The sequence below is a fragment of the Pseudonaja textilis genome, chromosome 9, assembly GCF_049901715.1.
Source record: "Pseudonaja textilis isolate UNSWEBS1 chromosome 9, rPseTex1.2, whole genome shotgun sequence".
Lineage (NCBI taxonomy): Eukaryota > Metazoa > Chordata > Lepidosauria > Squamata > Elapidae > Pseudonaja > Pseudonaja textilis.
Genome location: NC_141998.1, coordinates 12,990,624 through 13,013,935, shown reverse-complemented (window position 1 = coordinate 13,013,935; position 23,312 = coordinate 12,990,624). Strand labels below are relative to the sequence as shown.

The following is a 23,312-nucleotide window of genomic DNA, read 5'->3' as shown; positions in this document are numbered from 1 at the left end:
GAGATAGAAAAGAGAATTAGGTGAGACCGACAGTGAAAAGAGGTGAAACAGGAAAGAGAATAAAGGGAAAGGAAGTGGAAATGAAGAAGCAAATGGAAAAAAAATGATAAAAGTTTAGCTTATTGCATTGCAACCTTATTACAACTAGGGTAGAGACGCCCTCTATCAAGCTCTAGTAACACAGAAACACAAGTGCCAAGTTTTCTCCCAGTCCAAATGAATTCCTGATGACATCATTGGTGCGAGCCTGTAGATATTTTGGCAATATATGAAATGCCTTTGGAGATGTTTTCCATTGTCCAGTCTCCCTAACTCTAACCTTAACCCTATGGGGTTTTATTAGTGGTCATCTATCCAAGTATCAATCAAATGGAAGCCTTTTTAGCCCTTCTCAACACAGCCTAGGTCAACTCAACCAGCCAGTAGTCCGAAGGTAAACAAGACAGGAGTTGTCATTTATTCAGTGGTAAGTTCCGCGGTGTCTTTCAGCGCTTCCTGACGACGATGGGGTTTCTTGCGGGGAGGAGCAGAAGGGGAGAACCTGGAACAGCACCCGGCGTCCATTTCCAAAGCCCTCTCCAAGCAGAGGACGCTAGAAACCTCATCCACAGCCGGCCACAGAAGAGGCAGAAAGCGACTGCAGCAGCGGCAAGCTGAGGCTCGTAGGCCGGCGGCGGCGGCGGCAGCCGCCGCGGCGAAGGTAAGCTTAGCAGAAGGGCAAAAGGGAGCCGGCGAGAGCGAAGCCACCTAGTCAAGTTGGTGACAACTCTCGCTTAGCTTCGCTTTCCGCCCCCACTCCCCTTCAGCCGCTGGCTCCGCCCAGCCCTCGCCTAATTGGCTATCGGGAAGGAGGGGGTCTAATTGGGATGCAGGCGCGCGATTGCTCGGCTTTTAGTCTAGAGCCGGGTGGCGGGTGGGTTGTTGGTGCTGCTGGCTCCTTCACTGGAAGGCGGTGAAATAAACCAGGCAGGTAGAGTTCGCCTTCTCTTCCTTTCCATCGCCATGAAGGCTGGCAGCTTGGACGGCAGGACCGCGCCTTGCGTCTGTCTTGGATTGTTGTTTGCGCTACTCGGCGGAGCCGGGACACTGTTCGGTGAGTAGGAGCCCGCTACGTGGGCGCGGATGGGTGTTTTTTCGCCGGAGAGGATCCGGGGAAGGGTGGGGGGCGAATGGGCTTCTGCGTGGGCAAGCAGGTGGGTAGAAGGGTTGCAAGTTGGCCTGGGCAGCCTTTCCTTCTGTCCCCCCTCACCCCCCCTCCAGTAAGTTCTTCCAAACCCTAGTCTACAGGTTGTCATGCTCGACAGCCAGGTTGTCGGATGCCTCTTTGCGGGCGGGGAGGGAGCACTGTTGCTCCCAAGTTCCCCTTTGTTGCCTTCTGCCACCCCAACGGAGGAGAAATACCTGAGATCTGGATCGCACTTTCCCCTCGCTTGCTTTCTCACCCGCCTCAATCAGAGTTCGGGGGCTCCGGAAGGACTTAAAGGCATTTCTACAGCAAGCTGCTTTCGTCCTACGGTGGCGAAGGAAGGGCGATAGCGATGGGATCCGGGACCACGATTCTTCCTTAGCAGGAAAGCTGAAGCGTGGAAGGCTGGGCGGTGCGTTGCCTAGCCTGCAATCCTGCCATTTTCTCGGGGTGTTGGTAAGCAACACTGCTGGGTTTACGGTCGGGTGTTGGACACTTGACACCGGAGGCTGTTGCGTGGGTTCTCGGAAGCATGTCCGATCGGATCTTCTGGATTAGCCTTGGGTGTACGCTTCCCTCAGAGTAAGCCGCGTTGTGGACGATATTCGGAATAAACGTGTGTTGGATCGCAGAACTAGTTAGGTTCTGGGTACCGTTTAAGGATGCGATGTTTTCCGTTTAGTTCCTGTATGCCTTCTGAGTTTGCAGCAGTAACAAAAACCGGATTCCTGACAACTCTGTACAGCTACTCCATGCTTGAAAAGCACGACTAGGGTTTCCTAAGCCGTCGGGGCGTGGGTGTATCTCTCCGACAGTTGCCGACCTCTGGTTCATTCCATTCGTTGGATATTCGGTGTAAGACAAATATATATTGCTAGGTCTTTGAATTTGCATCAGAAGGAATGGAATACGATTCTTCGGGAATAGATGAAAATACTACTTATTATATTGTCTAGTAAAGTATTTTAGGTCATGTGTTCAGAAAATTCCCTACTTTGATTTCTTTTAAAGGAAAAATGTCAGGTTTTTCCTCGTGCTTTAAACTTATTGAATCCAGAGGTGCATATATAAAAGGACACAAAGTCTTTAGATGGATAATTTATACTCTTGTTCCCTCTCCACCTCCTTATTTTGGTTGCTGTCTATCCATCTTGTAAACTAACAACTCTTGTGGTGAAGCTCAAAGGAATGTTTGTCAGATGTTTGGTCCTTTGGACCATAAATGCAATCAAGGTGTTAATTTAACTTGGGCAACAGCTTTATGTCAAGAAAAACAGACTGTCAATGTGACCCTCTGACTGAAATAAAATTGAAAGGTGGTTTCAGTGATTCTGTTGTCACCCAATGAGGTAGTTATATTGGGTTTGGTATGTGAATATGTGTGTGGAGTCAAATGGAAAAATCATGCCCTCTAGTATACTGCAGAACAAAATATGGGTAGAATGTGTGACCTTTCAAAATCCCTTTTTAAAAATTTGCTTCTAAAAATGCTTTTGCCCTCCCTTAAGATTCAGAGGTTTTTTCATTGCACTGGAGGTTTAGATATATCTGTTTCTGATGGAATTTTTTGTGAGGCTTCTCTTTGCTGTCCTTTCCTACCTGAACCTGCGTTAGTGTTTAGATGAAGCACAAGGTTGGAGCATTTAACCCAGCTGCTGACTCATTTGATTAGTATATTATAGTTTATGAAGTTGTCTGAGAACCACTGCATCTCAAACACAATTCCTGTTGTGATGAGTTCAGAATAGTTCCCCTATATCTGTTATTAGACTGGGTTGATCGCTACTGTATATATATTCATAAGTATATGTATGTGCACACATAGAAGGGCATATACATATAGACCAACAGCATGGCTCAGTTTCATTAAAGCCTATTTGAATGTATGTGCTTTATATCAACTTTGGCTGTCTTGTCTTACCATAAATTTTTAATAGGCAATTTAAAGTCAATTGAGAAATAGAAGCCAGAAAGCCACTAAATTCAACAAGGATGGATTAATTTCAGGATTCAGAGAAAGCTAACTTTGAGGTCATACATATGAAGATCATAAGTGCTTTCACTCTATAAAATATTGTTCTGTGCCCATTCCCATTCATGCAAACACCATTCATATATACACATACAACACATATACTCCCACACACACACAAAAGCTCACACCTCCTTTCAAAACTTGTTGGTACTTTACAGTTGTGAAGAAAACTGCAATGTTTAATAAATTGGATCAATTGGTTAAAATGTATTTTGATAAAATAATGCCATGGATTAATTGTGATGGAGGTATGGTAGCTGCATTAGACCACATCAAGTGATTTCTCTATCTTGAAACTTTTTTTCAACTGACAGCTGTTCTTCAAAGCTTTCCACAGAGGTCTTTCTCATCACCTGCTCTCTGACCCACTCTAACGAGATGTTTTTTATTCAAATGATATCCTGTCTTACAGCATTGTACCTTCTTCCTCTTAACAAAATGAAATACATTTCATATGTTTTAAAATAAGTACTTGGCTCTTCATTCCCACACACATGTGGAGCTCTCCTTGTCATTTCTCCTTTCAACTCGGAAAAATGCCAGAATAGGAGTGTACTTGCTGAAAGGGACAGTGGTGGTAAAGAACAAGAGAAAAATACTACCCCCAACCCTTGAAGTCCTAGCTGATAGAATGACAGCTAAATCTTGCAGCTCCTGGGTTTTTGTTGGTAGAGCTTGTCAGACTCAGATCTTACAAGAAGCAGAGTTATTCCAGCTTAATACTGAAAAAAGAGTGCACAACATCATCTATCAAGGTTTAGTGGGCACTTAGTTTCAGCTGCCTACAGAAAAAGACTTATGGGGTGATTGCCTGGTGAATAGGATATTTACATGCTTGCTGAAAATGAGAAGAGGCCCAACTGATTCTGCTGAATTCTTAAAGAGTTTTGTTTTCTTGCTTGAAAGACCTTGAAAAGCCCAGTATCTTTAGCACTAAACCTGTTAAATGCTTGGTATATAGAGCATTTTGGCATTTCTTCTTCTGCAGAATCATGATATTTTGATTTTATGATGGTGAAGAGAGAAGAGAATGCTTTCCTTCTGAGATTTACGAAACAGGGACTTTCAGCTGCGATTTGTTTGACAAATATGGTAAATAGAAAGTAGCTTGAAAAACACATATATAATTGGATTTTCAGTGTGCCAAGGGCCAATGTGTACACACACCCTTTGTTACTCTTTTAGTCAGATGCAGATAGAGAGGAATGCAAATCCTATATGGATGATCTAGTGAGTATTCTTAATTTAATAGCTTGCAAGATGTTTCCCTTTTCCCTTTTCCTTGTGGCTTTCGTAGTTCTTTAGTTAAAACTAAAGAACTATTTATGATAATACACACCCAACAGACTCATTCACTGGAGGATGTAAGAGTTTGTGAGGTCAAACTGGAGTGCAATTTCCTTTCTCTCTAAAGTTTAGCTGAAATAATGCCAAGGGCAGACCCTGCTATATATGGCATTTCTTTTGCACTTTTTGAAAGCATTTTATAACTTCTATTTGACTTGTCCATGCAATCAACGGATTCTTTATCCTGATTTTGCTGGTGGAAAAGGAGAACAAAAGGAATGATATTAGCCAAACACCTAATTCATATCAAACATTTGATATGATTAGACTAAAACTATAAAATTCAAATATGTTCTATGTTTCTATATTTCTCAAAGATAAGTTTAAATTCTAATGCAAATAGAGGCATGTGGATAGACTTGGTGAATCATTAACTGGGAAAAACAAACAAACTACAAATTAGATTTTGGATTCTCATAGAGTGTTGTGGTCTTTAGTGGTATTGGTACTCTTTGTTCCATGAGACCTTTGGCTTTGTTATTGGATTGTTGCCAGGCAAGAAAAATCAGGACCACACATTAATTCCAGTTAAATGATGTATTGCTCATGCCTATATACAAGAATCTAGTCAACTAACCATCAGCATTAAATTGGTGGTAGATAATTAACAGGACTCAAGAGAGCATAAGGACTCCAGGCTGATTCCTCTCTTGACTCCAATCCACATTCTGCCTCTCCTACATATGCGGCCATTTATTTCATTCCTCCATAAGAGTTAAGGCAGCTACATATGTTCATGAGCAAAAAAAGATTTGGGACTGCTGACACAGATGACAAGCTATATAGTTTTCAAAACGGATGATTTTCAATAGGAAATCCATTCTGAAAAATCAGATGTAATTGTTGGAACTTGGGAAGTGAACCCATATTCCAATATGCTGTTTTGGTTGGCTTTAATTGCTTCATAATTAGGATTATTTTGTTCCAAATGATGAAGAACTCTAAAATTTAGTTTTCCAGAGTATTGTTGGTTATATGAAAATTATGGTCTTGTGGCTTGCTACATTTCCTTGGAGAATTTATTAGTTATTTTTAAATCCATGCCTGAGCTTTCCTCTAATGCCTGAAGCATACACTATCAGATTAAAGCACCTGTTGTTGGATTATTTCAGGTCCAAGGCAATGATAGTTTCTCATCTTGCTTTTGTTTTTTTTAATGTCAAATGTATGTGTGAGAGAGATGTGCACAAATGGTCATGTTTGCATATTGGAATACACATCAATCAGGTTTTTTTCATACAGGAAGCTCCATGCCCACTTTTTTTCCCCTTAAAGCTATAAAATACAGCTATAAAATAGAGGAGGAGGAACCAGTTGGATCATTAATATTAAACATTTCTTATTCTCATAGGAATAAACATCAGACTAATAGTTTTTATCTATTTTCATGAGGCTGCTCTCTGAATAGTCTGTCTATACTATACTATGACTAATATATTTATTCTATTTTTTTTTCTTTATACTACTATAGATAAGAATTTATGGGTTGGGAAATGTTACCCCACAATGCCTCTTGGGTTTAACCATTTATAAGATTGTAATGTTGTGATGATCTGGTAGGTTGATCAGAGTAGACAGGGTTTAGACATGAAGGGGGCAGAACAATTAAAATATGCAGTTGTTTTGAGTCTTCATCCCTGAGGTTCCATTTATAATGATTGTGATAGCATACAAATACAGTGGGTTATTTGAGTCATTGTAGTCATTGCATCCTTCTGGACTCATTTCTTGTTAAAAAACTGTGAGTGCTATATGTAATTACACCATACACGTGCAATTTCTTCCATTACTCCAGTGTATCATTCATATGGAGTAATTGAGTATCTAGATTGGAGTATGTGTTTCCTGATGTTGAAATATAGGTCCCAGAATAATTTTCTAGGTTTGTTAGGGCTAATTCAATGTCAAAACATTAGAGAACATTGATTTGCCTTCTGCAATGTAACACAAACCATGTTGTCTGTAAGTACTGTGATTCTCATTTTCAATATTAACTTCCAACAGACCGGATGTTGTTGGTTATATAACAACTTCCATAGCAAGGTGTACTACGCAAGCAAAAGCAGTAGGCTATCAAATGCTAAAATGGAAAATTACTTATACTGAGAAGGTTCCCCTGAGAAAATTTGATACTTTCTTCCCCCCCTTTTTTTCTTTGGATTTTTAGATAAACTTGCAAAGGGAAATTTAAAATCTGAGCTATGGAGTAGAATTTCAACACCAGAGGCTGCTGTTTCTGCTGCTTTGTGCTTCCTCTGCTTTTAGTAGAGCAGGTAGCTGGCTTCATTTTTGCAAGATTCTGTTAATGTAGCCTTAATAGTAAAATAGAAATAGCTAATCTGATTGTATTTCCTGTCTGGTCTACCTGGGAAGGCTGACATCAATCTTTCAAGTCTGAAAGTACAGATCTCCCACTGTCTCCTTTACAGTCTGAGAACTTAAGGAAGGGGGGTCTCTTCTAAGTTTCTTTCTCCTCCCCTTTTATGCAGCTGTGGACTATGCCCTCTCTTATCTGGCCATTCCCTAGGCAGCATTTCTTCCCTCCATCTCCCAAGGACATTCTTACATACCTTTACAGAATATGAATTAAGACTATTATAGCTCCCAAACGTGAAATTATAGGCTGCTTCCAGATAATCATTTTATTTTATTCAGCCTTACTCAGATTTTAGATCCAGTATTTTGTCTTTCTCTGGATGCCAGTTTTTAAGAAATATTTAGGCAAACTAAAGTCAGTTCAGAGAAGAGCTACATCAGTGATCAGGGGACTGGAAACTAAGTGCTATGGAGTGAAGTAAGAAAGCCTGGCCTTGAGCAGAGATGACCAAAAGGGTTTTAGAGACCATTCTTCAAAGAATATCATACAAAAGTAGTTCATGTCCTGTCCTCTAACATCCCAGTGGAACCAATTATCCACCTCTTTACTGTATGTGTTCAGGCAGACTGCTATCCATGGCTTTAATTTCTGTTCTTATACTAAGCAGAGGTTTGATAGTTTTAAATGGGCCCTTGACACTCCATGTTTCTAGTATCATTCTTGTGTGATTATTCTACTATCAGGTAAACTTGGTTAACACTATATACTGTATGTGCTCCATTGCATTTTCTCATTTTAAAATTTTGCTAATTCATCGCTAATCTCATGGATATTTAAGAAATTAGCTGCTAATTCATAGCTAATCTCATGTCATGTTACATTAAATTCAACTCAGATTATATTATGTGTTGGGTACAACAGAATTTTGCATTGAATAGAGTTAAAACTTTTGCAAGTTGAAGAGAACAGTAAGTTGAGTTTTGTCTTACCATACTCCTAGGATAGTTGAAATAAATACAACCCACACGTTAAGTGAAGTTCACCTGAATCCCAAAAGCTTATTTAGTCATGGGTGATCTTTTTTTTTTTTTTTGGTGAATCCATGATCAGGATTTAATTGCCTTATTTGTTCAGTGCACATTGCTTCTGATATTGAAATGGGTCCATCTTCTGTAGTCCAGTGTTACAGCCTACAGATTGGTGGTTATAACATTTTGAGATGGTAATTCTATATAATATATCTTATACAAGGTAGTAATTCTTTTCAGAATCAAGCCCCATTGACCTTTACTATATAATACATTACTCCAACAGAAGGAAAACAATTCTCATGTATTCTACTGAACTATAAATAGTCCTTGATTTGCAACCATTTGTTTAATGACCATTGAAGTTACAAAGGCACTGAAAAAAATGGCATGACTGTTGTAGCATTCATGTGGTCATGTGCTCAAAATTTGGATGCCTGGTAACTGGTACATATTTGCACATATGGTTACAGTGTCCTGGGATCATGTAATCACCTTTTGCTATCTTTTATCAAGCAAAGTAAATGGGGGAGCCATTTTCACTTAACAACCATGTTATTAACTTAACTATGGCAAGAAAGGTTGTAAAGAATGGGGCAAAACTCACTTAAATGTCTTGTTTAACAACAAAAATTTGGGGGTCAATTATGGTAATAAATTGAGGACTTCCTGTATTATTTTATACACCTCTAATATAGATGGAGATCGGCAAATTCCAGTTTCCTTCGATCTTGAAAGAACAACAAGATAACTAAACTCAGCAAATGGCAGGGAAATACTTTGAATTTCAATCTAGAATCTTGGTGTATGTGGATAAGTATATAAGCACTGATTTGCAGCAGACAGATCTTCTGCCGTGGTTAAGAATGTACTGCTGAGGAAGCCAATTCCAGATTAAGGGGTTGAATTTTTAGAGAGTCCTGTTTTACAATCATGCTGGGCTGATATACAACCTTGTCAGTTCAAATAAAAATCATACTGTGATGGTAAAGACATTTCCTGAATGCATCATCAAAAAGCAACAAAGGACCTCAAAATTACTCAATAGTTCAAATCTTCTGAATAAATATTTCTCCAATATAATGTCCAAAAACATGCCATATCATTTAATTAGGAAAGTTCCTGTAATAAAAATGTGATTCTTGAGGTGCAGGGGTGGACACAAGGACAAATACAAAAACAAATTTTATTCTCACTCCCATGGGTGGTCTATGTGTTCCTCAGTTTTGGGTCCTCTACCAGAGACCTGAGAGTTTGAACATTCTGCGCAGGATCTCAGCTATTTCTAGCACTGAATCTTCTGGGCAGAGAGTTCTGATGATGGATGTTCTTAGGATAATCCTTTCTCTTAATCCTTCTTCCTCATGTTGCTCACTCAGTACCACTACATTTATCACTACAACTGTTTTATGATCCTTTGTCTACTATCACTGTGTCAGGTTGACTGGCCATTAGTTGCCTGCCCATCTGTATCTAGAAATCCTACAGGATCTTAGCTTTGTTATTCTGCATGACCTTCTGTGCAATCTCCCATCTGGATTTGGGAGAGTGTCAGAGTTCCAAGTAAGACACCCAACAGGATCAAAATTCCAAGGCAGGCATGTTCCTCAAAGTATAGATTTATTAGGCATGTCATATTAGCACATCTGGGGAAACCTGACTCTAAACGCCCCTTGGGTTTCCCTCCAAGTTAAAACTAGAATTTTCTTTCCCGTGTCCATGTATTCTAGTGTTGATTGGCTAAGTTTTTTTAAACAGATCTAACATGTGTTTCTGCCAAAGCTCAAGTATGTGAAGCTGGTGCTCTTTTGGCTACATAAACAATGGTGCTTATACCCTGAACATAAAACACTTGAATGAATGATAAACTGGTGTGTTTTTATTTTCTTTTGGCAGTATTGACTTGATAGCTAAGAATGACTGGACTTTCTCTGAGAATGGTGATTTCTTGCTGTGTAAAGTATAAAATAGCTGACTGTTGCTTTAGAAGGGAAGAGAACATTTTCATAAGTTCCCATAGGTGCTGGATTTCTAATTGAGTCAATGATGTGTGGTAGCAATAAAAACGCTCTACAGTGTAAACTGTATTGGAAATAAAGTATCAAGAACAAAAATGGATTGTTCTGCTGATAATCAGTGCACTCTCTAGAATAAGATGTCATATTAAACCATATGAGTTTGATTCATTTGTTTGCTTTTATTTCTATGGACAAATTGAAGGGATTACAGTGGATCCTTGTATCAAATACTCAAGTCACCTTAATTGCAGGCAAGCCCCATTAGTGCAGTTTCTGCGAGAGCTGCATATGTTACCTGTGTTTTTGGGTTCAACTCAAGGCTCTGGTGGTCATTTTTGCCTTAGAGATCAGAATAGCCCCAAACAGGGGTGGGATTCCAATTTCTTAACAACCAGTTCTGCGGGCGTGGTCTAATTTGTGGGTGTGGCTTACTGGTCATGTGACTGGCTGGGCGTGGCTTGCTGGCTAGGAGTGGCTTGTTGGTCATGTGACTGGCTGAGCGTGGCTTGGTGGTCACATGACTGGGTGGGTCAAGAGTTAAAAATTCACTTTAACAATGCTCTTGGTGCGGGGTTGGACTAGATGACCTCTGAGGTCCCTTCCAGCCCTGGATTGCTTTGCTGTTTCAAAGCATCCTCTGAAGCTGTGCCTAGTGCCAGAGTTTGTGGTCCTTCTTTCCTCTCCTTTTTTTTTCTTTCCCTCCCTCCCTCCCTCCATCTGTCCATCCATATCCATATCTCATTCACATTCCCTTTCCCTTTCCTCTTTCTCCCTTCCCTCCCTTTCTTTCTTTCTCCCATCCCTCCCTCTTTCTTTTTCTTCCTTTTAAGAGAAAGAAAGAAAAGAAAGAAAGAAAGAAAGAAAGAAAAAGAAAGAAAGAAAGAAAGAAAGAAAGAAAGAAAGAAAGAAAGAAAGAAAGCATCTCTATGGTATTCATGGTATATTTTCAGCTGGAACCTCTTTCTGCTTAAACCAGGGGTCCCCAAACTTGGCAACTTTCAGACTTGTGGACTTCAACTCCCAAAATTCCCATAGCTGGCTGGAGAATTCTGGGAGTTGAAGTCTACAAGTCTTAAAGTTGCCAAGTTTGAAGACCTCTGACTTAAACCTTAGTACAACACCCAGATATTTAAAGCCATTAAACATCTTGGATTAATTTTGAAACTTTTTGCATACTTTACTTAAACAGAAAGAATTTTATTTTAACACATATGGTTTCAATTCCAAACCTACTTTTTATGAAAACCAAGTCAAGAAAAGGAGATTGGAAACAAAGCAAAAGTTAACCTCTCATTCTTTCTAACCCTTTCTAAATGGCAAGTAGAAGTGAGCCTTTCTACTTGCCATTTTATTACCAAGAATTTACCACCATTTTCAAATTAAAGAGTTGCCTTCCAATAACAAAAAACACAAGTTTGCAAACTGCCTGAATAGTAACACAGCAGATAATTTTGTATGTTAAACATAAACCATAAAGTGGAAGAGGGAAAATATTTGTGAGAAATATTTACTGTGTTTTTTGCTTGTCAAACTTAAAAGGCCATTGACCACTCCATAAAGGTTGTGACAGCAATAGAAATAATGAAGCAGCAGCTAGGCAAGCTGCTGAATAGTCTGAATTATGCTTTGGAAATTGTGTAATGTATGCTCTGAAACTGAGCAAACGAATAAAACCTAAAGGTAAGCTGTTCTCTACAAAATCCACTCTGAATTTACCCCACTAAGCCTGGCCTCTTGGGGGCAAAAACGGTGTGGGGAGGTGGCGCCGGACCCCCCCACACCCCATTTTCAGCCTAGCAAGCCTCCCTGGAGCCTCTTAGGAGCAAAAAATGGGGTGGGGGGCAGCGCCATACCCCCCCACACACCCTGTTTTCAGCCTAGCAAGCCTCTCTGGAGCCTCTTGGGAGCAAAAATGAGGTGGGGGCAGCGCTGGACCCCCCAACTCCCCATTTTTGCTCCTAAATTTATCTGGTAGCCAGACGGGCCTCATGGGGGCTCCTGGGAGGGGCTGGGCAGGGTTTCTAATGGGAGCCCACTCCCAGCCCATTAGAAATGGCTGCTGAGCAAGCAGAGAAAATTAGGATTAAACCTGGCTTGCTTCTCTGCAAGCCAGTTTGAATCCTGCTTCTCTCTTCTTGGGCAGCCGTTTCTAATGGGAGCCCCCCCCCCCGCATTAGAAATAGCTGCTGGGCAATCAGAGAAAAGCAGGATTAAAGCTATACAACAAGCCTCTCCACATGTTCCTCGGAATGCAAGCAGTAGGGGAAAGGTGACCGACGCCGGCAGCAAAAGGCAAGTGGGGGGCAAGGCAACCAGCGGTGGCAGCAAAAGGCAAGTGGGGAGGGGAAAAGGAGACTGGTGGCTGCAGAAAAAGGCAAGTGGGGGAGAAGGTGACCAGGACGTGCAGAGCTTCACTCACCCCAGGAGATCAGTAAAGGAAGGGCTGTAGTGGAAGGCAGGCAGCAATGGCTGGCCTGGTGGGCACATAAGAGCAGGCAGCAATGTCGCGCATGTGTGCAATGTCGTGCATGTGTGATAAGGACTGATGGGCAGACAGCGGAGAAGCAGGAAGAGAGGGGCGGGGCCAGCCAGAGGTCTGATTTACTGGTTCTCTGAACTACCGGGAACGGTAACAACCGGTTCTATAGAACCGGACTGAACCAGTAGAATCCCACCTCTGGCCCCAAGTCTGTAGTCTTTTAAAAGGCCCTAAAACCCAACTATGTTTCTGAGCTTGGGGTGTTGAATGTATTAAAAGTCCCGTTTCCCGGTTATACAGTATTGCTAACTGGCCAAGTATATGTATATTAGCTGCTATGTAAATTTATTTTGGAAGTTTCTATTGTTTTCATCATCTTGAAATATTTTTTGTATTTTTATTGTAACATATTGTTTGAATTGTAAGCCTGACTGAGGTGGGAAGCTATAGAGATGGGAAGCTATAGAAATTGAATAAATGAATGAATCACTCAATCATTCAGTCAATCACCCAATTAATAAAAATATCTCTCCAAGTTTGACTGGCCCTGACTGTGCTCATGTTTCAGAAAGCCTTGAGGACCTGGCTATTTTCACAGATATGGGTCTAGGAGAGTAATGGAACCCAAACTATTGATGAATGATGTATCTGGGAGCCATTTTCTATTTCAGGTATTCCTCCTTTAGTGACTGCCTCCTTTAGTGACTCTTGCAGCTAGGACAGTTATGAAAAAATAACCTAAATGAAACCTCAATATTCATATTGATGTGCTTTGCAATCTATAAAAAAAAAAGAAAGCTGGAGTAAGATAAGTACAAGCTCAGTTTCATTTAAGGACCAATCCACTTATTGACCCAAGTTGCTTGTCCCAATTGTGGTTATTAAACAAGGATAACCAAGAATCAGTTGGGAACAAAGTTTTTATTTTTAAATATGTATGCATTTGTATCTGTATTGAATTTTATTTCTTGCTAGACACCCAAGTTGCAATAGTAAGATGGATGGCCATATAAACTGAAATCAATACTATGCCCACTTATTGAATTTAATTATATATTTGAATGAGTAGTAATACTTTGGTCATTTTAATTCCATTTAAATGAGGTGTATTTTATGGCTTTATGTTTGCTGACCCTTCCTGATTTTATTCTGGCAGATGTTCTCAGTTATAAAATTTTATAAATACTAAATGATATTTTAGTCATCTGTTGAATGTTGCTGTCTTATGATGGAATTCAGTATTGCTTGTTGAACTGCCAAATAAGAGATTCGGTTTGGTTGGTGGTTAACAGGCATGGGGTAAGAATCCAGGAGACTTTAAATTCTACTTCTGCCTTAGGTATGAAGCTTTGACCTTGAGCTAGTCATTCATACTTATTCCTACCAGTAGAAAGAAGGCAATGGAAATCTCTTCTAAAAATATTGCTAAGAAAACTTCATAGATTTATCAAGGAAGTTTCTGTGAATCAAGGTTGACATTGAAGTTTGCACATATCCATACATGCATGCACAGAAGGTAGCAAATAAAGATGTCAGATGTTTAAGTACCCTTTGAATGGTCTGAATGCTTGGATTATTTCTCAGAAACCTAAAATGTTTATCAAGGTATGAAAGAAAGAGACAGGACTGCACAGCTATATAATAGGCTCAGAAAATGCCTTCTTAAATGATTTGGCATATACATTTCTGGAATGTTGAATAATTAAGGATGTTTCAATTCTCCATAGAGCTGCTGCGAGCATCCAGAGTGGAGGTGCTCCAGTCTCGGCTCTCACAGGCTGAGCTTGAATTGAGGAACGCTCCTCCCCCATCACGTGGTCCATTGTAGCATTCCCCAGTTTTAGCTCAGCCTCGTGTGAGACAGGCTACTTATATTTGAGCTCTTGGCCGACTCAGGATTCTCTTCTTCTTCAGGTTGGATCGTTTCTTTTATTAACTGTGCAGTGTTTCCTTGAGGTCTATAGCCTCCTTGAGGTCTATAGCCTCCTTGAGGTCTATAGCCTTTCCCCTCCTCGGGGGGTGATAATCGGGCAGAATCCCAATGCTTCGCGCTGTTGGCCCCCCCGTTTTAAGCAGTCGTTTTGTTTTTCTTCGCTGTTACATTAGCGCTTTGCATCCCTGCCTCCCAATCGGCTGTTTCCCCCCCCACTGAACGCTGCTCTACCAGGGGAGAGCTAACCTCCCCCCTTCTCCTCCCGTTTTCTGGCCCTCGCAGGGCCTTTTTCTATATCGGGAGAGTGGTTCCGCTGCTGAAAGCCTCTAACCCTCAGCGTCGGCTCGCAGCTGCCATTTTGGTCACCGCCTCATGGCCGGACGCCATCTTGGCCACTCGTCAGGCTGCGTGGATAATACGAACTCACTGAGCAGATCCCCAGGGACTGCTTAAAGCCTGTTGCTTGTTCCCTCTGTTTGTTTTTGAGGCTTCCTGAGCCACCTCAAAAGATCCGTTGGCTATTCCGCAGCCCCTCAGCTGGTGAAGTAGCAGCATCCCAAACCCCCCAGTCTCCATCTGGGGAGGCAGCTGCTGGAGGCCCATCCTCGTCTTTTTCTCCTAGACCTCAGGCGTTCATTCGGCTAATTGGTCAAACCCTGTGTTTTTTTGTGCCTTGCAATTGCTGCTCCCTCCCCCTTCTGGGGCAGATTCACGTTTTCCCGCTGGATTAAAAAATAAAAAAATTAACAAATTAATAATAATAATAATAATAATATTTAAAAACAAACAAACAAGTCAATTTTTTTTACCAAAAGGTGGGCGCAAAACAACCACTAAGACACCCGGCCTTGGTGCAGGTCGCAAAACTAGACGAGCCAACCGTTTCTTACTAATTCTAAACAAAAAAATTTTCCAGCATTGTTCAGATGGCAGATGACAATTCTTCAAGAGGACCTTCTCTGAAGGCCAAATCCAAAACCCACTATCTGCGCAGACAGGCAAAGGAGACCTCCAAAGCCTCCCAGAAGGATGCACTCAGATGCCATAAGGCATTGGAGAGGGAAATTGACAGGTGGTCTAGAGAGCCATGCTCAGTGCCTCTGGCCCTCCCTCCCACCACTCCCTCTACCTCTACCCAACCCGCCCTCCTCCTCCCTCGCCTGCTCAGTCTTCGGGTCCAACGACTAGACAAGTCCCCGAAGCTACCTTCACTCCTACTGCTGCTGGCTTGCGCCAAGAGGAACCAGAGGAGGACCCCATGGTCGAAATTCCTAAGAAAATGAGATCCTGGATGGAGTTAGCCATCCGCCAGGGAATTGCACAAGGTCTCCAGCAGATGGCCAGACTGGCCTTCCAGCCTATGGCCCCTGAAACCCAGTCTCCATCTGTCAGATCTCTCCCCAGATTGGATCTTTCACATGGTCAGGTACTCTCTCAGAGGGACCTCCCTCTTTCTCATGGGTTGGAGGAGGAGGAGGAACAGGAACAAGGGGACCCGATTTGCTTTGGGGATGAAGAAGACTTTGAATTGGGATCCATGATCTATAGCGAACCCCTCTTGGGGGTGGACCCAATGGAGGGGGAGATGTCAGAGGATGAAGGCCTCACCCCTGACCAGCCCGCCTTTGTAGGGTTGTTCAAACCACATCTTTTCAAATCCATTCTTTTCAAGGCCAAAAATATCTCCGGCCTGATCACCCAGCCTCCCTCTGAGTCCCTCCCTGTAGCCTCAGGGGTCCCGATGACTCCATCTTTAGGCAACCGGTAGTGGAGGCCAAGGTCATCCCGGTCCCACCTATTTTCTCCAATCTGGTCTCTAAACAGCTGGCCTCTGCAGGGGTGCCTCCAGCCACCCCCAGCCAGGACAAGAGGTTTTTCAACCTTGATACAGACTTCTCTCTCCTGTTAGACACTCCCATGGTCGACGAGCCCATTGTGGGCTTGGCTTCTTCCTCGACCCCGAGCGATGCCCTAGAGGCCCTAAAGCCAGAGGACAAGCAAGCCGAGCTGGCCTTATGCCGGGCTCACCAATCTGATGCCTGGGCCATTAGATCAGCCACGGCTGCATCTTTCTTTACCAGATCCTCAATCTGATGGCTCCGCCAGCTAAAACAACATGTCCCCACATCCAACGTTAGGGCACATCAGGACATTGCAAAACTCACGGCCGCAGCTGAGTTCTCGGCCAATGCCACTTACCAGTCCGTGAAATTCTCCACCCGGGCCATATCATCGCATGTCACAGCTTGCCGCTTGCTCTGGCTCTGCCATTGGCAAGCGGACATTAAGAACAAAGTGAAATTGGCATCTGCTCCCATTTTGGGAGGTAAATTATTCGGTTCAGCCCTTGATCCCTTGTTGGTCGAGAGTTGTAATAAGCGGAAATATCTCCCCTCCCTTTTTCAGAGGTCCAATTCCAGGGCACCCCTGCCCTTTCGACGAGGATCCTTTCGTTCCTCCTTTCAGACCTCTTTTTCCCCCAGATACCAGAGGTCTCCCTCCTACCGGCCGCCCCCTTCCCAGGATCGAACCAACTCCACTGATAGGAACAGAAGGGGTGGCTCCTATAAAAGACCCTTCCGGGGATCAGGGAGCAGGCCTTTTCGGCACTCCAGATAACTCAATCCACTCCCTTCCCATCGGCGGACGTCTCAAGCATTTCGCCAGTCGATGGGAGGCCTCCACATCCGATGCCTGGGTCAGAGACACTGTTCGCTTTGGTCTTGCCCTTGAATTCCAGTCCCCCCCTCCCAACTTCTTTATGACTTCCCCCCTTTCCAGAGACCCTACCAAGCGCACCCTCATGGAGGCTGCCATTAGACACCTACTCGACATAAAGGTTATTCAACCTGTTCCCGTCGCTCAACAAGGACGGGGTTTCTATTCTCATTTGTTTGTAGTGCCAAAGCACTCGGGGGGTTGGAGGGCGATCTTAGATTTAAAACAGCTCAATCGCTACTTGTCTCCCCCCAAATTTAAAATGCACACATTACAATCCATTCTTTTGGGAACCAGACGAAGGGACTAGCTCACTTCAATTGACCTCTCAGAGGCGTACTTGCACATCGCAATTCAGCCGTCTCACTACAAATTTCTACATTTCTCCTATAACAAACAACACTTCCAGTACGTTGCACTTCCCTTTGGACTAGCCTCGGCCTCCAGAGCCTTCACCAAGTCTGCCTCCACTGCTATCTGGATGACATTCTCAACCTGTCCCACTCCAAAACTCAAGCAGAAAGAGACACCAGAATTACTCTCTCTGCCCTCCAGGACCATGGGCTCCTGATAAATTGGAAAAAAAGTCACCTTTCCCCTTCTACCCGGCTAACCCATTTGGGGGCGGTGATTGACACTGTTCAAGAGTTGGTTTTCCTGTCCCCGGAAAGACTCCTTAGCATTCAAAAATCCGTTCATCAAGTTAGATGGTCAAAAAAGGTTTCTTTATTAGACTTGTCAAAGTTATTAGGCAAAATGGTTTCATGCATCTCTATTGTTCCCTGGGCCTGTTTTCATACCAGATCCCTTCAATGGTTCCTGCTTCTGTACCAGCGATCAGGAAGGAGCAACTCAAGGCTCATGGTCAGGGTTCCTCCAAGAGTCCTCATGTCCCTCCTCTGGTGGACCAGACTGGCCATCAACAAGGGTCACTACTTCAAGGAGTCCCACAGGCTTACCCTCACTACAGACGCCAGCCTGTTCGGATGGGGCGCACATGTCCATTCTCTCTCATCCCAGGGCAGATGGTCGACAACAGAACGACTCTGCAGCATAAATTGGTTGGAGCTCCACGCCGTTTACCTGGCACTTCACAGTTTCCTCCCTCAGGTATGCAGGCGACACATCCTGGTCCTCACGGACAACATGACGGCCAAGGCCCATATCAACAGACAGGGGGGCACTCAATCAATTTGGCTCAGGAGGGAGGCCGAACGCCTTTGTCGCTGGGCGGAAGCAAATCTCATATCCATCAAAGCAGACCATATCTCGGGGGCATTAAACATCCAAGCAGATTGGCTCAGCAGGGCCACAATAGACCAGGCGGAGTGGCGCCTCCACCCATTTCTGTTCAGGGAGGCGTCCTCAATCTTCGGACTTCCAAAATTGGACCTTTTTGCATCCCCCCTCAATGCCCAGCTCCCAAGGTTCTTCTCCAGGTACCCCTCACACGGGGCAGAGAACCCCAACGCTCTGCGTGGCCCCTGGCCCCCAGGACTTCTTTACGCCTTTCCCCCGCTGGCCCTCATTCCCAGGGTCATCCACAAGCTAATCCTGGAGCAGGCGGAACTCCTTCTGGTTGCCCCTTATTGGCCCAGATGTCTGTGGTTTGCAGACCTCTGCAACCTTTCAGTGCCCCCCCCCCCCGGAGGATCCCTCCAGACAAGATTTCTCTGTCTCAGGGTCCACTTCTACACCGGAACCTCAATGGCTCCAATTAGCCGTCTGGAGGTTGAGTGGGACTGCTTAAAGAGGGAGAAGTTTTCCAGCCAGGTTATAGACACCATTCTTGCTGCCAGACGGCCTCAACCACCCGAATCTACAACGCCACATGGGTCGCCTTCTGTAATTGGTCCCACAAATTCCAAATCAACCCCCACACTCCCTCCGTTGCACAAGTTCTGGATTTCCTCCAGGAGGGCCTTAGGATTAGGATTGTCCCCTAACACCTTGAAAGGGCAGGTCGCGGCCCTAGCAACCGTTATCTCTATCAGTAATGAGGGTCCCCTCTCCCATCACCCCCGTATTTGGGCGTTTCTCAGGGGAGCTACCAACTTATGCCCCCCAGCTGTTCACCGTTACCCAACCTGGGACCTCAATAAGGTTCTCGTTTCACTCACCAAGCTCCCCTTCGAACCCATTAGGGAGTCCTCCCTCCAATTTCTGACGTTCAAGGTAGTGTTTCTCGTTGCTATCACATCTGCCCGCCGGATTTCAGAGATAGCAGCCCTGTCTATCAGAAAGGATCTATGTGTGTTCCATTCTGATTGGGTTGTTCTCCGGCCCGACCCCACTTTCTTACCCAAGATTAACTCGACATTCCATAGAGCGCAGGAGCTCATCCTCCCGAACTTTTGCCCCAGACCTTCTCAGGAAAGGGAGAGACAGTGGCATACCCTTGATGTGAGGTGCGCCCTGCGGATTTACATCAAGTGCAACCAGCCCTTCCAGAAGTCGGAGGCATTATTCCTATCGTTCCAACCCAATTCGCTCAGTCACAAAGTATCACCTGCCACTATAGGCCGTTGGATCAGAGCTGCTATATTGAGATCATACCAAGCACAAGCCCTACCTATCCCCTCTGGCATAACTGCGCACTCCACCAGGAGTGCGGCTACCTCGGCCGCCTGGGCCACGCAAGCATCAATAACCGACATATGCCGGGCTGCCACCTGGGCATCCCCGTCCCCCTTCATCAGGCATTACAAAATCGATGTTTTTGCCTCGGCGGAGGCCTCATTTGGTAGATGGGTCCTACAGCGGGTCCTTGAGGATCCAGAGGAGATTCCAAACCAGACGGGGTCCCTCCCGTAGGGCGCACCAAGCTTTGGTATGTCCCACTCTGGATGCTTGCAGCAGCTCTATGGAGAAGGGGCGTTGGTTCTTACCTGATACGCCTCTTCTCGTAGAGCTGCGTAGAGCATCCAGCCCCACCCTATTGTCACCGTCTGGTGGGGAATCTTGTTTCGGCCAATGGACTAGTTATTAGTTAGGATGAGAACAAGGCCTTTTCCTTCTTGTCTTCGCAAAACTGGGGAACGCTACGATGGACCACGTGATGGGGGAGGAGCGTTCCTCAATTCAAGCTCAGCCTGTGAGAGCTGAGACTGGAGCACCTCCACTCTGGATGCTCTACGCAGCTCTACGAGAAGAGGCGTAAGAACCAACGCCCCTTTTGTTCAATTTCATTGTATACATGTTGTGCATTGACAATAAAGGTTTGATATGAATATCAGCAGGCAGTGGTGTTTCCTGCAAACTGCATGGATGCCAAAATGTTGATTTGCAACAGTGATGTACAGTCCTCAATTTACAACTAGTTATTTATGACCATTTGAAGTTACAAGGGCATTGAAAAAGGGACTTGTGACTGTTTTTCACACTATTGTGGCTTGTAACATTCCCATGGTCACATGATCAAAATTCAGCTGCTTGGCAACTGACTCATGATAGTTACTGTCAGGATGCTGGCAGTTACTCCAATTAAATCATGAGCCTCCAGCTACACTCCCAAAACTTGAAAGGATTTATTAGAAGTTAACATACCAGCATTAGCCTGGGCATAGCCGACTCTGAGATACATAATTCACTGTCACCCTTGATTTTGCTTTTCTTCCCACCCCTCTGGGTGTATCATCCAACGAAATACGTCCATAGACAAGAGTCATCAGTCATGCTCTCCAGTTAGATTTTTGCATGGCAGAAGCTTCAGTCATCTAATCAGTTTCTGAAGAAAATATGAATGGAATGTACTTTCGATTCCACATTGCTGCCCGCTCTTTGAAACTCCCCACTTCTTTCTGTTGACAATTATAAAATGTGTATACAAAATGTTATGAGTTGACATTCAGCTCCCCTCACTTCTTGAAGGTGACCTGTACAACACACACAAAAATGAATTGATTGCAGATATGGAAATTTATGCTCATGAAACCCCCCCAGGCTTGGTTGGATTTTCTGCATGGAACCTTGCTACAAGGTGATCAACTTGGACGTTCCTACTCTTTACCCATGACGCCTCAAAGGATAGCCCTTCCACTTGATTAAATATTGGAGTTGTCTCCTGTGCCACCTCGAATTGAGGATTCACTGCACCTTATAATGGGTTTGGCCTCCTATGACCATGGGATCTAGGGGCTCATGGGGTAGGGGCCTCAGCATTGATCAGACCATGGGTTTTAATAGGCTACTATGGAATACCAGGTGTATTTTCCTTAATAATTGGGGCAACTTCAATTGCACCATGACTGGGTTGATGATCTTTACTATGGGGAATGGTCCCATGAACTTTGACCCCAATTTCTTAACCTCAGATATTTGGTGGAGAGATAGACCTTCTCCCCCAACTGGAATGGTTGTTGCGGGGCTCGGTGTTTGTCTGCCTGTCTCTTATAGGTCTGTGCTGCTTTTACCAGCACTTTTTTTACATTCTCCCAAGTTGCTTTCAGCGTTGACATCCAATTGGTCAGACTGACTGAGGAGGGGGGTGTCCCTTGGATACTCAGGCATTGGGGCAAAGTCCATGCCACTCACTACCTTGAAGGGGGTTAGTCCTGTGCTACTGTGAACAGCATTATTGTATGCAACCTCCACAAAAGGCAGGAGGTCTGCCCAATTGGACTGCTGATAATTCATGTAGCACCTCATACACTGCTCTACCATGGTATTCAATCTCTCTGCCCCCCCACCCCCATTGGTGCTTGGATGAAAGGCTGAGCTAAAATCCTGGGATGACCCAATAGACCACAGGAACTCCTCCAAAATTTGGCTGTGTCTGAGATAATTCTCCATGATACTCCATGCAGGCAGTAGATGTGCTTCAGGAACAGCTTGGCTAACTGGTGGGCTGAGGGTAGTCCGCTGCAAGGTATGAAATGTGCCTGTTTGGAAAATAAGTCTATTACAGTCCAGTTCACCATGTTTCCCACACTTTTTGGCAACTCCACTATGAAGTGCATTGCAATCTCCTCCCATGGCCTTATTGGCTCCACTACCATTTGTAGCAATCTGGGGGGGTTTCCTGGTCGTTTTTTCATTGAGGTGGAGATGGTGCAACTTTTCACATAACTCTCTACGTCTTTGTTTATGCCAGGCCACCAGAACTACCTCTGAGCCAAGTGTAAAGTCTTTAAGAATCCAAAGTGGCCTGCTAGTTTGGCGTCATGGCTTCTCCGAAGAACTAGGGTGCGTAGGGTTTCTGGGACGTAGAGTTGTGTCCCCTTCCACACCAGATTATCTCTTTTTGTCAAGGTGTGTTGATTGTCCTGGAACCAGGGGTCTGTTAACAGTTTGGTTTTGAGTTTCATAGTTAGGTCATCTGCGGGTTGGTTTCAGACTTAGTTTTGGTCTGGGATTGTGCATGCCCTTGCCATGTGCCCTACTCCCACACATCGGTAACATTTAAATGGGTTTTGTGAGAGGGCTGGTTTTGGGGCTGATCATGGTGCTGCAGTGTCCCATCGGCTGGCCCTCTCTCTGCCCTCTCTCTTTGGCTTCCAATGGCTTTCTCGTATTGTTAGCATATAATGCTCCATCAACTTTTATGGCCACTTGGAACCACTCAGAGGTTTGGGATGTCCCGATAGGCAGTTACTTTGCTAATTTGCTTGTCCAGGCTGGTTCTAAAAAAATGAACCAGCATCCGCTCAGGCAAAAGGGGTATCTTCTCACTGATTCTCCTGAATTCATGGATGTGTTCCTTGATGGGTCGCCCTCCCTGCTTTAGTTTGCTGAGCTCATCTTCCGCATACGGGTCCTTCTCTGCCTCTACAAATCTGACCTCTAGCAATTGTAGGAAGTCATCTACATCATGTAGTTGGGGGGCCCTTCTCTTGTGGAGGGTTGCTAGCCATCCTCTTGCTTGTCCCTCTAGCCCCTCAGAAAGGGCTCTAGGGAGTGGTAGAGGTGACCAGGTAGATCTCAGCTGAATCAAGGAATAAAGCAAGCTGATCTGGGTCTCCATCAAATTTCCCCCTGAACAGGGGTGGTTCATTGGGCTCTGCTGCTTCCTCTTCCTGTAGCCCTCTATAAGCCTATACTTGAGGCGGCTGACCTTCCTCCCCAGCTCTAGTTCACACAGAAGGAAGGGAATGCCTGCTGCATGGGGGAGGCACTAGCTGCCAATTGTGGACTCTTTTTTCTTCTTTTGTGTAGAGAGGGAGGACTGTGGTCTCGCCTGCTTCTCCCCACTTCAAAAGGTTCCCCTCTATTTTGGGTGGCAGGACAGGCCATCATCTTGAAGGGTGGCCTCT

General features: G+C 44.3%; 1 protein-coding gene across 1 annotated transcript in view; it reads left to right on the top strand.

Moving 5' to 3' along the window:
- The first annotated feature begins 825 nt into the window (after window positions 1-825).
- UNC5D (unc-5 netrin receptor D) overlaps window positions 826-23,312 on the top strand; it is a 726,013-nt gene continuing 703,526 nt past the window's right edge. Inside the window, exon 1 of the mRNA XM_087938913.1 lies at window positions 826-1,093. Within this exon, the coding sequence (XP_087795039.1) occupies window positions 1,003-1,093 (91 nt within the window). The 5' untranslated portion in view covers window positions 826-1,002. The remainder of the gene's footprint in view (window positions 1,094-23,312) is intronic.